This window comes from Magnolia sinica, chromosome 7 (genome assembly GCF_029962835.1).
Source record: "Magnolia sinica isolate HGM2019 chromosome 7, MsV1, whole genome shotgun sequence".
In the NCBI taxonomy this organism is placed as follows: Eukaryota; Viridiplantae; Streptophyta; class Magnoliopsida; order Magnoliales; family Magnoliaceae; genus Magnolia; species Magnolia sinica.
In genome coordinates, this window is record NC_080579.1 from 10387890 (window position 1) to 10403222 (window position 15333).

General features: G+C 40.1%; 1 protein-coding gene across 1 annotated transcript; it reads right to left on the minus strand.

The window, feature by feature from the left end:
- Window positions 1–4679: 4679 nt before the first annotated feature.
- LOC131250543 (metacaspase-9-like) lies at window positions 4680–7947 on the minus strand. Its single transcript, XM_058250833.1, has 3 exons — window positions 7651–7947; window positions 6074–6337; window positions 4680–4865 (listed from the first exon to the last, which is right to left on the minus strand). The coding sequence occupies exons 1-3, from the start codon at window positions 7945–7947 to the stop codon at window positions 4680–4682; spliced, it is 747 nt and encodes a 248-aa protein (XP_058106816.1).
- Window positions 7948–15333: the final 7386 nt, after the last annotated feature.

Sequence of the window (15333 nt, forward strand, 5' to 3'; positions counted from 1 at the left end):
AATCAGTTAAACAGGCTTAATTGTTTGGAACAAAGACACCTTTGGAAACGTGTTTAGCCAGGTCAAGCTCATTGAAGAAGCTTTAGCTAAGGCGGAACTTGAGATTCAGAGGACGGTTGTGGGTGATGCAACCACAAATGAGACTCTTCACTCTAATCTTGATAAAGCAGTGGAGAATCTTCACATCATGGAGGCCCTCTTGGAAACTTTCTGGAAGCAGAAATCGAAAGTTAACTGGTTGAATGAGGGTGACAAAAATACAGCCTTTTTTCATGCAGTGGCATCTGCGAGACATAGGAAAGCTAACATTCATAAAATCATCTTAGATTCGGGCCAGATTTTAATAGAGCAGCAGCAGATTAGGGATGCAGCTGTCAGCCACTTCTTTAAGCTCTTTTCTTCAGGAACCTATGACAGCATTGCTCAAGGTTACCAGGTTTCTCTTTCAAGAGGGAAGATCCCAAGGGTGGTGTCGGCTCCCTGCTCTGTCTCATCCCCAAGATGGAAGCCCCGTCCAAATTCTCAGATTTCTGGCTGATAAGCTTGTGCAACTGCTTCTATAAAATCATGGCCGGTGTTATTACCACAAGGCTCAGTAAGGTGCTTACTTCTATTATCTCCCCTCAGCAGGGGGCATTTGTCCAAGGCAGATCAATTTCAGAAAGCATTGCCGTTGCTCAAGAGTTATTTAGAGAGATTAACAGGAAAGTTAGGGGTGATAATATTGTTCTAAAACTTGATATGGAGAAAGCATATGATAGAGTGGAATGGGTCTTCCTCAAGCAAGTCTTAGCTTGGTTCGGGTTCAGTTCTAGATGGATCCACATGGTGGAAGGTTGTTGGGTAAATGTTTGGTTTTCGGTGCTTGTGAATGGAGAGACGCCTGGTTTCTTCAAGTCCTCTAGGGGTATAAGGCAGGGTGACCCTCTTTCTCCTAGTCTTTTCATCATTGCGGCTGAAGTCCTCGGCAGGGGACTCTCGAATCTGATGGATCTTAGTCTTTACCACCCGTACAAGATCCCTAGAGGGTGTCCCCAGGTTTCTCACCTCCTTTATGCAGACGATACGTTACTATTTCTTAATGGAGGCAAAGCCTCTCTCGATAGGGTGAAGGAGTTTCTTGATAGATTCCAAGCGGACTCGGGCCAGGTCATTAATCTCAACAAAAGTTCATTCTATGCCTCCTCTAAGTTGTTCATTGCCTGAGTCAGAATGATTGAAGAGCTTCTAGGAATCTATAAATCGTCAGGCCTCTTAATGTACCTTGGAGTTCCAATGACAGTGGGTAGAATTAAAGCCTCTTGCTTTCAACATCTCTTGGACAAAATTGAAGGGCGTATCAGTGGGTGGCAAGCTAAATGCCTTTCTTAAGGTGGAAGAGTGGTGTTGTTGAAGCACATGTTGGGGAGCATCCCAATTCACACTCTGGCTGCGTCTCATATTCCATTACAGGTCCTTCATTCGCTGGAAAAAAGGTTTGAGGACTTCTTCTGGGGCTGGTCAGAAGGTAAAAAGAAATTGCATTGGAGAAACTGGAAGATGGTGACTCAAACCAAGCTAGAGGGAGGCTTGGGCATCCACAATCTTTCAGAATCAGTGAGTGCGTTCCGCAGCAAGATGGCTTGGATAGCTCGGTTTAAGGGGAGTTCTAGCCTTTGGGGCTTGTTTATGGCGGCAAAATATGCGGGTGATCTGGAGGAGAACTCCACCCATAAGACTGTGCACGCCGCTTCCCTATTTTGGAAGAATATTTGTTCTAAGCAGCCGTTTATGGATGCCAATACTCAATGGATCCTTGGCTAGGGTGAATGTAGCTTGTGGAATGTTAAGTGGATGAGATTCAGTGCTTTCAAAAACCTGATCTCTACATCGATTCCTGATGCTATTTCCTCGCTGCAGGTGCATAACTTTCTTGATAAAACTGGGCCTCTTCCCTCCTCAACTGTGTTTCAATTTCTACCACAACAGGTTATCAATCATGTTTTCTAGCATGAAATTTGTGTAGCCGACGGTCCAGATGATGAGGGTCAAATATTACATATCAGACCCTGATTATTGCCAGATTTTACGTATATGATAATGCTTGATGGAGTATTTTAATTGTATTTTTGTTGCAGGATGAAATCAGGAGCGTTGATTGAAAAAGGATATTAAAAGCATCGATTTGATACTCTAGAGTCATCAGAGCAGAGGACAGACTCCAGAGGACTAAGACTGAAGGATTTACACACCAGGGATCCGAGGAAATAAAGTCGTTCACGTTAAAGAGGCCCGAAATTGGCGCAGAATGCAAGATCACAGGGTTCCCACCATCTGATTGGCTTAAAACTTCATACATGGGATTGGGGACATAAATTAACCGTACATTTCAAATTTTAGCCCTCGGATCACTATGGAAGTGCCCCAACTAATAGATCAGCCCATAAACCGTTGATTCTGGGCCCACCTGCTATCTGGATATGCTTCAAAATTGGTATCAACGCGTTAAATGAGATGAGAATATAGATGGACGGAGCAGATTTCTCACAAACATCTTCAAAGGACCTCATGTACATCATGTGTGCACGGTAGACAAGTGCACTAGCCATGCACTAAAATTCTCAAAGTCGGTCAGCACATGCTGACCGACTCCATCTTCTCCAAATCAAGAAAGGACATAGCGTCCTGCCATTGTCCGTCCATTTTTCACTAGTGGGCCCCACTCGTCATCCTTTTGCAGAATCTGGACCGTCTATTACGTCCATAGGGGAGGCTGGACCCTCACCAAGGTGACCTTTTGGTCCTATGCACCCGATCACAAGAAATATCCATTCAACATCAAGATGGACAGCGGAATGAAAATATCATGGGGCACCACGGTTTGGATCCAAAACCGATCAATTCAACATGTTTTTTTAAGGGAAAGATAATGGGCGACGTGGATTTTCCTCATGACATCAATCTGGGATCCACCAGCCATTATAGCGCTATATGCGCAGGCTCTGTTTCGCAACAGAGCCTGTAGACGAATCTTGTGGGCCATCACCGTGCGTCAACAGTTTGATCCAGACCGTCCAAGAGAGTCCCTCATTCCATCTCATTCACGCCTAGGTGACGGACTTGAAAAAGACAATGGCGATTGGTTTTCAACCATTCAAATGCCAGGTAGACGTCACCAAGGAAGAGTCCGTGGGCCACACCAAATCAGAGCCAAAATCAACATATCTGACTAGATTTTTGAGCCGCATCCAATGGACGAAGTAGATTTTTCCATCGACTGCAATTATGGGCCCTATGAAGAACCAGCGCACGTATCTTGTGTTGTTGATGCGTAAAACGTCCACACCTGCTGTGCATAAAGAAGACGCCATCTCCACTGCCTCTCTATGCCGAAGTTCTCACTAACCGACTTGTTTGTGTTATAAAGAGAAGAGAGGGTAGGGAAGGTAAGGGAGGAAAGTGGGATTCAAGGAGCTTGGCTGAGACGTGAAGCAAGAAGAGAGACAAGGCAGAGATGGGTTCTAATTTCCCTTCTTCTTCTTTAGTCTTTTCTTTTATGAATTTTTTTAGAGATTATAGCCTCATCATGTCTGGCTAAACCTCTTAGCTAGGGCTAAGAGGTGAAGCTTGTAGTGAGATGGGAGACTCTATTTTATGTTGTTAATTTAATTTTAATTTGTGAACTGAATTGATTTTAGTTTGATTATTAAGGGAATATTTTTAGCCTTTAATGGTCTGTTGTGACTGAAATTACAATAGATCTGCAATGGCTTTAAGTATTTCTTTCTCCTTTTTATGTTATGATGTCAGGAAGCCCTATTGTTCACCATCGTCTCCTGGGCATGGTCGGATGACGGTACCCTTCCTAACCTTCATAGCATGTTGATTGGTTGGTAATTAGTTTAATTCTGTTGTTTGCTTTGTCTCCTGGGCATGGTTTGGTGATAGAATCCATTCTAATTCATATACTTTTCATCTCTTTAAAATTATATCAGAGGAAGTTCAGTTTAATTTCCATAATTTTTTAAGCAGGCATAAGATCTCTCTAATCTCTACAAGTGGATCCTCTGAATCCCTAGTTTCTTATCTCTGATTTCTCTTAAGTTTTACATTAATCTCTCACCATTATTCATCAATTTATATTTGATTTAGATTTCATCTCATTCTAGTTCTAGCTCTACTTAGTTTCAAATTACGTACAGGTATCAGTCCCTTGGGATTCGACCTTGGTCTCACCGAGTTTATTACTACATCACAACCCTGCACTTGGGGAGTGAACGCCAGACGTGCCGGTCTAGTTATTATCTGCGTCAGGTACCATCTCTGTTCAGTCTGCGTGGGCCGCTAACAGACCTATTAGAGCCCATAAAGAATGGGCTTGCTGGGTGTGGCACAAGCTCATGCCGCCCAGAATTTCTGTATTCCTCTTAAAATTGCTGAACAAAGCTCTACCTGTTGATGAAGCTGTCCAACGTCATGGGATCGAGCTTGCGTCCAAATGTACCTCTTGCAGCAACAATGAGATAGCTGGCCCTGCTATGGAATCCATCAAGCACCCATTTTTGGATAGCGAGGTGGCCAGTCGGACTTAGAGTCGGCTAGGAGAGAAATTCAATATCAAGGTCTGCTCGGTGGTTTCGGTGGAAGCCAGGTTGATGCAATGGTGGGGTGCTTTGCATGGGAGTCGAAATTCAAATCTCCTAAGAAACCTTGCCCCGGGATTTCTGCTGTGGGAGACTTGGAAGTCGCGAAATGTAGCTCGTTTTGAAGGCAAAAACGTCAGCTCCGATGGAATTCTTCGGTGCATCCATTGGTGGATCCAATTGATTACCGAGAAGACTAGCACGGTCCCCTATCAGATGACAGAGGTTACTGCCCCTCATCAGCTGGGAAGGCAATCAATGTCCAACAGTTCAGCCTGGCAGTTATTCTCTTGCAGCCGTTCTCCTCCTTCCAGGGTTGAAATAGTGAGGTGGATCAGACCTTGTTTTAGATGGGTATGGATAAATGTGGATGGTTCTGCTAGGCATAATCCGGGGGCAGCTGGAGGCAGGGGAATTTGTAAAGGAGATAGGGGATAATTCCTTTTTGCCTTCTCTTTTGGTTTTGGTGCCAACACGAATTCTTACTCTGAATGGCGAGTGGTTTATGAGAGACTAAAGTGGGGCCAAGACAGAGGCTTCAACCAGATCATCATTGAATTTGACTCGCTTCACATGGTGAAAACTCTTAATGGGATGTCTCAAGCAAATTGGAAATGGAGCTACTGGATAAACCGCATAAACAGGTTAAAGAACAGAGGAAGGGTTGAGTTCGCGCATATTTTCAGAGAAGGCAATGCCCCTGTAGACGCGTTGGCCAGGCGGGGGAGTGACTCTCAGTCATTCTTGGTTTTTGAGCATTTGCTGGACATTCCCCTTAAGATCCGAGGGATGATTTTCCTTAACAAGACGGGCCTAGGAGCGGTTAGAGATGCCGCGGCCTGTAGATAGACATTGTAGATGATTTTCGTGTCTTTTTGTCTGTTTTGATATGATAGGAGTCATTGGGTTCTTTTTCTCCCGTGATCTCGCGAATCAGTCTATGTAACTACGAAATTTTCTATCAATGAAGAAATATTTTGTTTTTTTGTTTTTTTTTTTTAAAAGTAGATTAATATTGAGATTGCTATAGGTGGATTCTTAGATCCTTAGTCTTTTATCTTTATTATTCAAAATACTTTTTATCTCACTGTAATAAAAATCCAGATAACCAAGTTAGATTTAGATTAGTTCTAAACTGTATTCTCATTCCCTGTGGATATGACCTCGTTCTCACAGAGTTATTCCCACATGGCGATCCTGCCTCCTTGGAGTTGTGAACAACAATCTTATCAATACATCTACAATTCCATACAACAGCTAGACAACACGTACGTAGACTACGTGTTATATGCTCAGAGAAGAAAACAACTAGATAGACTACTAATATCCAAACCTTCAAGGATTCCGTTGTCTGCGGGACACGGTGGACAGTTGCGGAGCAGGATTCTGTTGTCTGCGGGACACGGTGGACAACCGGATAGGGAGTTAGCTGAACTGAAGTTTGCAGTGACCTGAGTCCCGAAAACATTCGATAAGTGAGCGGAAATGTCGGAAGAGCCGATATTGAAAAATTGAATGGTGGAGATGACATCAATGGGAAAGGTTTTTGGGCGGTATTTCTCTTCCCAATCTTTTCCAGGCTCTCGTGCACGGAGAATCTTCTGCTCCTTTGCGTCGAGAATGAGGCCGCCACTATGGGATGAGTCAGCGAGGAAAGTGAAGGTTGCTCCATTCGATAAGTAGTCGACTAGAAGCCGGAATACGAAATTCATCGTCTGGAAGGGGATTAGTATTTCAAGTTAGTAAAAGTATTTTTATTTCTAAATGCAACGAAAGAATCCGCTATCAGGTTAGATCACCTACGTTAGACACGCGGAAATAGGGAGAGGCTGATAACCATGCCATTGGTTTGCATGGGGAGCGGATTAGGTGAGATGTCGGATCGACCACCCCTGATTGTGGGGCCCACGCCATCTATCCGTATATTGAAGGCTCATTTTTTAGCATGACGTAAAAAATTAAGCAAATCTCAGGTGGACCGTAAAACATGAAACAATGGTAATCTACCGTTAAAACCCTCTAGTGGGCTACAAAATTTTTGGATCAAGATGATATTTCTGTGGTCTTTTCATCCAGATCTTTGTGAACTTATCAATAGGTTGGATGGAAAATAAACATTCCAGTGGCCCCGTGAAGTTTTTAATGGTGGGGATTCAATCACTACTGTTTCCTGTTGTATGGTCCAAATAAGATTTAGGTCTACTTCATTTTTGGAATCATGCACTAAAATGAACTTTCCATACTGATGGACGGTTTGGCTTTAAGGCACATACATCAAAGTGGGCCCCACAGTCAGGGGTCCCACCCATCTCGGTAGATCCGTGTCTCACCTAATCCGCTTGTGTGTATATTCCATCCAATCCGTTCATCAGCTGGGGGTGGTGTGGCCCATCTTAGTTTTGGATAGGGCTGCATTTTGAGATGAACGGTGAACATAGGAAGACACAGTCACACGCATAACATGTTGGGCACCACAGAGCTCGTGTGTGCGCCACAACCGGATCGTTGCAGGGGATTCGGGTTGTGTAGGATATATACCATACACGTGGGCAGTGGGTATTTCATCCAGACCGTTTATCCAATGGTCCAATAACTGATAATTGAAATCCCAAAAATCTCGAATATATGAAGTTCTTGACCCCTTGATCAGTGACCAAATAACAGAAATATAGTAACGGTCCACATTCAAAAGGAGAATTGGCCACTGACTCAACGACTGTGCTCTTAAGTTGAGGGAGTTGTCTCAATGATCTAGAACTCTAAAACATGAGAGAGAGAGAGAGAGAGAGAGAGAGAGAGAGAGAGAGAGAGAGAGAGAGAGAGAGAGAGATCATTTATACACCATCATTCCATGTATACCCAATCACCCACCTTATATTCCCGAATGGATATCAAGGAAGTTCACTACCTCTCATAGACAATAACACTATATGAGTGGTCTGGGAATGGACGGTGGAAGGCCGACTATACGCCCAGTCTAGGAACATTTCTTACCCTTGATGGTATCGATATCGCAAGAGACTATCACTGGACTGTTACCGTTCTGAGGGCTTTCAACCAGCGTCCCTGACCCACGGAAGAAGAACAAGGTGTCTCCCTTCTTAGCTTCATAGATCATCCGTACAAGCGCCATCATGATGTTGTACCCCGTCGGCTTATCCGGCCAGTTTGGTTTGTCAATCATGATCTTGATGTCTTCCTTCGCGAAGCCGAAGTGGTTAGTGAGCAGAGTCTGCATGGTTTGCACGTCGTTATAGCACCCATGCAGCTTGTATGGGGTGTTGGGGGAGTTGCACCCCACCGAGAGAGCCAATCTATTCTTCATCGTGGTCATTTTTCTCACTTTGATAAGAATGCACTGATCTTTCTCAGGGTGTATTTCTCTCTAACAATGGCTGCTAATATAGACCATTCTCATTCAGTAAATTACTTAAATGCCCTCCCCTGTCATCTTCTCTTGACATAGACACTTCGATGGAATGGCGTTCAAAGGGTTTTTACAGGAGCGGATTAGGTGACATAAACACTTCATTGGAATGACGTTCAAAGGTTCTCTATGGGAGTGGAGATTAGGCAAGGCCCTGACCATGAGGCTCACTATCACCCTTAGCAATTTGAATAAAGAGTGTGCACCCTTAGACTGGAGTTACTGGCTATGACTCGTACATAACACATACTTTAAACCAAGAATAGTACATTACTTAAACCAAGTATTCATGTTGGTTTCCCATAGGCTCACAATTAATATACTTTTAAGTTCACATGCTCATTCACTCATCAAGACATTGCGCATTCTATTAATCATCTTAACCATTCACACACATCAAACAATCAAAAGAATTTAAAATCGTTCAACCCATATGTTTCATATCTTTTAGAGGTGAAAATCACAAAGCAGAGGCCTAATAATGGAGTTCGGAGGGATACTCACTCCATACGAATATAGGACATTCCACTCTAATACCATGTCAAACAACCAATTTCTCTAAAAGCTAAGCCATGGTGTATCGATGTATATCAATAGACTTTAACAATAATTCAAGCCCAATATGTTAGTCATTCAATGCATTCAATGTGTCTTCTTCAAGATAGGGTCACTGCCCCGTGGATCATCCGCTGATTTAACCTCATGTCCTAGGAATTGAACAACCATTTCATCTTTTACAAAATATGTATAGTTTTTTCATTCATATAACATTAGTTGACTAGGCCCAGTGAGTGAACCCATCATGGTTCATGCACGTCATAATTAAAATAGGAATGTATGAATGTTATAAGATGCATGGATGTGTGAATGCATCAAGTGGGTTGATCCGTCTACTTGCTTGAATTGGATTCCATCAACCCACATCTCCCCTTTTGGGGTAGGCTTCCACCATTTTGGTAGGCCTTCACACATTGTGGGCATCTAGGGATGCTTGCCTAGGACCTGGTACTATAAGTACCCATATGTCTTCCAAGGTGTACCACTGGGAATCAGCACAGGAATGTTATGCATGATGCAAATGAATGAGATGAGAATGATCGATAAATCATATTAAAAGTAATCACATATATTATCATGGTTCAACAATAGCGTTTCAACTTAGCTAGACAAATTCAACAAAGCAATTCATACTAAAGAATGCAGTAAATAAAGCAATCATACAAATATTTTAGTCATAACAGAGAGGAAATATGTTAAGATAACTCACCAGCTGAAATATGTTGATGTGGATTTTGAGATGTTACCTCAAGTTCAATCGGTTTGAAATAACCTAAATAATAGTAATTCAAATTCATTTTTGTTGGCATATGTTTGTGCAATCAGCCCACCTTTTAGAGTTGTACACGACTAGAACCGAGTTGAGTTTAGCACAGCTCGACTTGACACGACCACTAGCTGACCCTAGTTCAAACTTGGCTCGACTCGGTCGGTCAGCAGCTCGGGCCATTTCGAGTTGAGTTCGACCTAAGATCGAGCCTCTGCGGCATTTTCTCAAACACATGGAGTGCACCTTCAATTTCTCACATAATGTAAAACAATAGCATCGGTTTACAGGTATTTCATCAAACACTCAGTAGACAACATAAAAACCAAGATACAAGGGTGTTTGTTTCATATCCATACCTTCCTCACCACCAGCCGACACTTCGTTGAGTCATTTCATCAAACACTTGCTAAGCAACATCAATATCAAAATAACCGAGTCACCAAATTGGTTTGATTCGAGTCGGTTCGAAACTGGAATCGAGCTTTTTCCAGTCAAGTCGAGTGAGCTAACCGAGCTAACTCAGTTCGTGTACAACTCTACCTATGGTTAATAAAATTTCCAAAATCTGAAATTCATATAGAAATCAAATAATTGATCTTGATTTTATCCTCCACAAAATTTTAGAATAATTCCTTTTTAATGTAGGGCCCACTCAATTGACTATGGTATCCTATCCTGTAAGTGCTATAGTTTATAGCCCCTTTTTGTTGTCAAATTTGTGGTGCCAAAGACACTGTTATGAAGCATGCATATGTGAAGAACAATACTTTACTCAAGATCAGCTTTGATTGACAAGCACTGTTCACAAGTCAAGATCTCAAGAAGCTTTTAAGTTCAACCTCAAGATCTCAAGAAACTTTCAAGTTTGAACTACATCAAGACTTCAAGCTTCACTACTTTCAAAGGTCTCTCGTCTTCTATTTTCAATGTCCTTACTTCACTATTGAGGTATGACTGACCTTAGCTTGACCTTTAGAGTAGGCCATTTTGGATACACAATTCATATGTTTTATATAAGTGAGTTTAGGCTGTTCTAAGACTAGTCCTGGACTTTGTTCGACTAGTCCTAGCACTGCTTCGACCTATCTAAGAATTTCATAGATCAGTCGTAAGTTTGTTACAAAATTTAGATATTTTCTGTTAGGCTTCGACTAGTCTTAGGGACTGTTTGACTAGTCGTATGAACAGTGTCGATTACTTCTTCGACCAGTCGTAGACCTACGACTCAAAGTACAGTATTGAAATTCGTAGCTTCGACTAGTCGTGAGCAACCTACGACTAGTCGAAGGAGACCTACGACCAGTCGTAGACTACCTACGACCAGTCGTGAAACTGCCAGATCTTATCGCGCCCGAATTTTTAAATATTTGTTGGTTCTACGACCAATCGTAGAGTTCTTTAAACCAGTCGAAGACGTGATTTACTCACCTCTAAATAGAGCACGAATCTCAGAATAAAACAATGAAATTCAAGCTAATTTAATTCGGTCTTCTAAGAGATAAGTCTGTGCTCCATTTTAAGCTAAGTGTGTATATTTAATATTCTCTCTCTTTATCTTTTCTTTTTTAATTTTGTTCCTATATTCCAATCTTATTTGAAAAGAGGAATTGTTGTATTCCGTTTTCTTGGAATCAAAATCAAATAGAGTTACACCCCATTTGGTTTAATTTAAAATCTATTAGAACCTAGAACCATTATGAAGTGAGTATTAGACATTGAACTTTGACATTCAAATCTCTACTCCGACTTGGTTCTTCTGGGCTGCTACAACGAAGGAGAAATTCAGGTATTTTACGTTTGTATAATTTACTTTCATTTGGTTTTCTTTTGGGATTTGTAAAAAAAAAATCTCATTGTATTGGTTATCTGAGGAGAGCCAGGAAAACTCAGAAGAGGGGTTTTTTTTAATTGTGTAAGCCCACGGAGAAAAACACAATTATGAAGGTTTTGGGTGAACCTGGAAAACCTATCTTTGATAGTGAACGCTGATATCCCCTATGTGAGGATATTAGGAGTGGAGTAGCATTGTGTGGCTGTTGTTGAACAGTTGGTGTACACACAGGCGAACCACTATAATTCTTTGTCTTGTGGTTTGAATGATTGCTTAAGTTTTATATCTCTTTTCATTCAGATTTGTGGAATGTATGTATGGATGTGAATGTTGTAAAATTTACATTTCAAGCACAGTGGGAATGTTGTAATAATTTAGTTTTAAATTCCTGCAATTTATGTCAATTCCTTGCTATTTATATATTCCTCTCCGATTTGAGTTTTTGATACAAAGGACGTTCTAGAAATAAGGTTGTCCTGCCATAAACCCTTAGTTTTTACGGTGTAAGGTTGTCCTCAGAACTGAATTCATATTAACTTCTCAATTCTTGTTTAGAGAGGCTACTTTTATTTCAGCATTGTGATTTGATTTAGTTTATTTGGTTATCTATATTTCTTTATTCCGCTATTAAAGTTTTATTTTGGTATTGTCCTATTTACCCCCCAAGGACGTATAGCTAAGCCATTTCAAGAGGTATCAAAGCATAATAGCTCGCTCTTATTGCTTTTTATTTGGATTTATTTCCTAAGCTAATGATCTAAGTTATTTAAAAAGATATCAAATTTTGATAGCTTATCAGTCACTAGGCCTCCACCCTTTGATGGCTCTAATTATGCCTATTAGAAAGCTAGGATGAGGATCTTCCTCAAATCAATGGATAAGAGTGTGTGGCAAGCCACAGTGACTGAATGGAACCCACCTACCACTGAAGTGACTGGTATCGATGGTTCAAAATCAATGAGAGTAACTCCTTATTTCTCTTGGACCACTCTTCAGAAAAGTGAGAGTAGTGCCAATGCAAAAGCACTAAATGCAATCACTTGCGCACTATCACCGGATGAGTTCAAAAGAATTATATCCTATGATACTGCAAAGCAAGCCTGAGATATATTAGAAATGACACACGAGGGTACTACAATTGTCAAAAAATCTAAAGTCCAACTCCTCACAACCAAATTTGAAGAAATTCATATGGAAGAAAATGAAATATTTATGGACTTTTACACTAGATTAAATGACATTGTAAACTCAATGTGGGGTCTTGGCGATAAAATCTCAGAAAGTAAAGTGTATGCAAAGATACTATGCTCACTTCCTGAACGGTTCAACTCTAAGGTAACCGCGATCCAAGAACTTCGTGATACGGATAATATGAGGGTAGAAGAACTAGTTGGTTCTTTATAAACCTATGAGTTAAATTTTAAAGCTCTTAAAAGTAAATCTATCGCTCTTAAATCTTCTAAAGACAATTCTGATTCTGAAGATGATATAGCTCTTTTAACGAAAAAGTTTTACAAGATTTTCAAGAGTAAAAAGAAGGTTGATTTTGAAAAATCAAATGATAAGAAAAGATCAAAGCCTAAATCTAAAACTTGGAAGTCTTTAAAAGACAGTCAATGTTACAACTGCCAAGAATATGGGCATTTAGCAAACAAGTGTCCTAAAAAGGACAAACCAAAAAAGAAGGGTATGTTAGCTACTTGGGATGAATAGTCTGATTCTGAAGCTTCTTCTGAATCAAAAGATTCTGAAACCGAGTCGGGCAATGAAGTTAAAGCCCTAGCCAAATTCACTTTTTCAGATCATAATGATTCAACTAGCGAAAAAAATATGAATAATGATTATGAAAATGAAGATGATCTTCAAGATGCTTACAATGCCTTATACAAGGAAAGTTGTAAAATTGCTGTCAAACTTAAACTTCAAAAAGAAAAGTTTTTTAAACTCAAAGAATGTTTTGAATCTCTTGTTTTAGAAAAATCCTAAATTTCATATTGTTTTGAAAAATCAAAATGCGATTTAGAATTCAAAACCTCCCTGATTGAAAATCTGAAATCTGAAAATGAGAAACTTAAAAATGAAGTATCTTCTCTTCTGAGTTTAAAGGATACATGGAGGTATGCCCAAGGAGATCCAAAGTTAGAAAAACTTTTATCCGGATCTAGAAAATGTGGCGACAGATTAGGGTTAGGCTATGATGAAAAAGTTCCTCCTAAACAAAAGAATACTCCTCCTGTGTTTGTGAAAGGAGAGTCCTCTAACTCAAAAGGGAAAAATACTAGTCAAGGTTTTTCTAAAAATTCAAAAGCTTTTCAAAAAACTAAAAGCAGCTATGTCAACTTCAAAAATCAAAACAGAAAGCCACTAGCTGAAAAGATGGTGGATCTACTCAAGGAGCTCTTAAAATCTAACTCTTATAACAACAGACAGAAGAAGACCACCTATACTCCTAAACCCAAAACAGTTCTGAAATGGGTTCCTAAGGTTGCCTGCTTGGTTGCCCACACCGCTTTCAAAGCAACAAGCCTTTCAAAGTGGTACCTAAATAGTGGTGCTCCAGGCATATGACAGGCGACAAGGCTTTATTCACCGATCTTAAAGATATGACTAATGGATTAGTTACTTTTGGTGATGGAAGCAATTGCAAGATTATGGGCCAAGGTACGGTTCAACTCTATAACCTTCCTTTGTTTAAAAATGTTTTGTATGTTGAAGGACTGAAACATAATCTTCTAAGCATATCTCAAATTTGTGATAATAATTACAGTGTACGATTTTCTAATCAAAGCTGTGAGATTCTAAACAACAAAGGTTCAGTAATACTAACTGGACGTAGAATGTCTGAAAACTGTTATATTATTAGCGAATCCAGCTCATCTAATCAATCATGTTATATGGTCCATACAGACGAGACTGATTTATGGCACAAACGTCTTGGACATGTACACTACCAAAATCTATATAGATTGAGCAAACGGGAACTTATAAGAGGTCTACCCAAACTACAAAAATTAGATAAAATATGTGGTGAATGCCAGATTGGCAAACAAATGAGGAACTCACACAAAAAGGTGAATTTCGATACCACATCAAGACCACTCGAGCTTCTCCATATGGATCTTGTAGGACCTACCAGGACAGAAAGTCGAGGTAGCAAAAGATATATCTTAGTAATAGTAGATGACTTTACCAGATATACATGGGTTGTCTTCTTAAGGGATAAATCAGAAACCCTTGAAGAAGTAAAAAAGGTTCTCAAAAGGGTTCAAACTGAAAAAGGTTCTCAAGTCAGTAAGATTCGTAGTGATCATGGATCTGAATTTGAGAATAGTGGTTTTGAGAAGTTCTATAGCGATTAGGGAATATTACATGAATTCTCAGCACCCAAAACTCCACAACAAAATGGTATAGTTAAAAGGAAAAATAGAGTACTTCAAGAAATGGCTAATGTCATGTTGAATAGTATGAAGCTCTCTAAGAATCTTTGGGCTGAAGCAGTCAATACAGCTTGCTATATTATTAACCGGGTTTACACTAGTAAAGGTAATAATAAAACGGCTTATGAAATGTGGTTTGATAAAAAGCCTACTGTTAAATACTTTCGAGTTTTTGGCAGCAAGTGTTATATTTTACGAGATCGAAAAAATCTGGGAAAGTTTGATATGAAGAGTGATGAAGGGATCTTTTTAGGATGCTCTTTAAATAGTCGAGCTTATAGGGTTCTGAACAAAAGGACCGGTGTGATTCAAGAGTCTATCAATGTAGTCATTGATGATCACTTAAACACACCAGTCTCAAGTTCAGATAATGATGAAGTATTAGTAATTGATAAATCTGATACTTCATCTAATCAGACTGATTCTGAACTGAGGATTGTTAAAGATCATCCAACCACACAGATTCTTGAAAACCCTCTCACTGGTGTTTGGTGTTCGTACCCGTAGACAACTTGAGGATATATGTAATTACGTATGTTTTACATCCCAAATAGAACCATCTAACGTAAAAGAAGCTCTTGCTGATGAAAACTGGATTGTTGTGATGCAAGAAGAACTTAACTAATGTGAGAAATGATGTTTGGTATCTCGTACCTAGACCTAAAGATAAACACATCATTGGAACCAAA

Bases quoted from the DNA above. Each gene is read 5' to 3' on its own strand.
- LOC131250543 (XM_058250833.1), bottom strand. From the start codon at position 7,947: ATGAAGAATAGATTGGCTCTCTCGGTGGGGTGCAACTCCCCCAACACC. The intron at 6,338-7,650 runs GTGATAGTCTCT...ATCCCCTTCCAG, and splicing joins CTCAGAACGGTAACAGTCCA to ACGATGAATTTCGTATTCCG. The intron at 4,866-6,073 runs GTCACTGCAAAC...TTGCCTTCCCAG, and splicing joins CGAATGTTTTCGGGACTCAG to CTGATGAGGGGCAGTAACCT.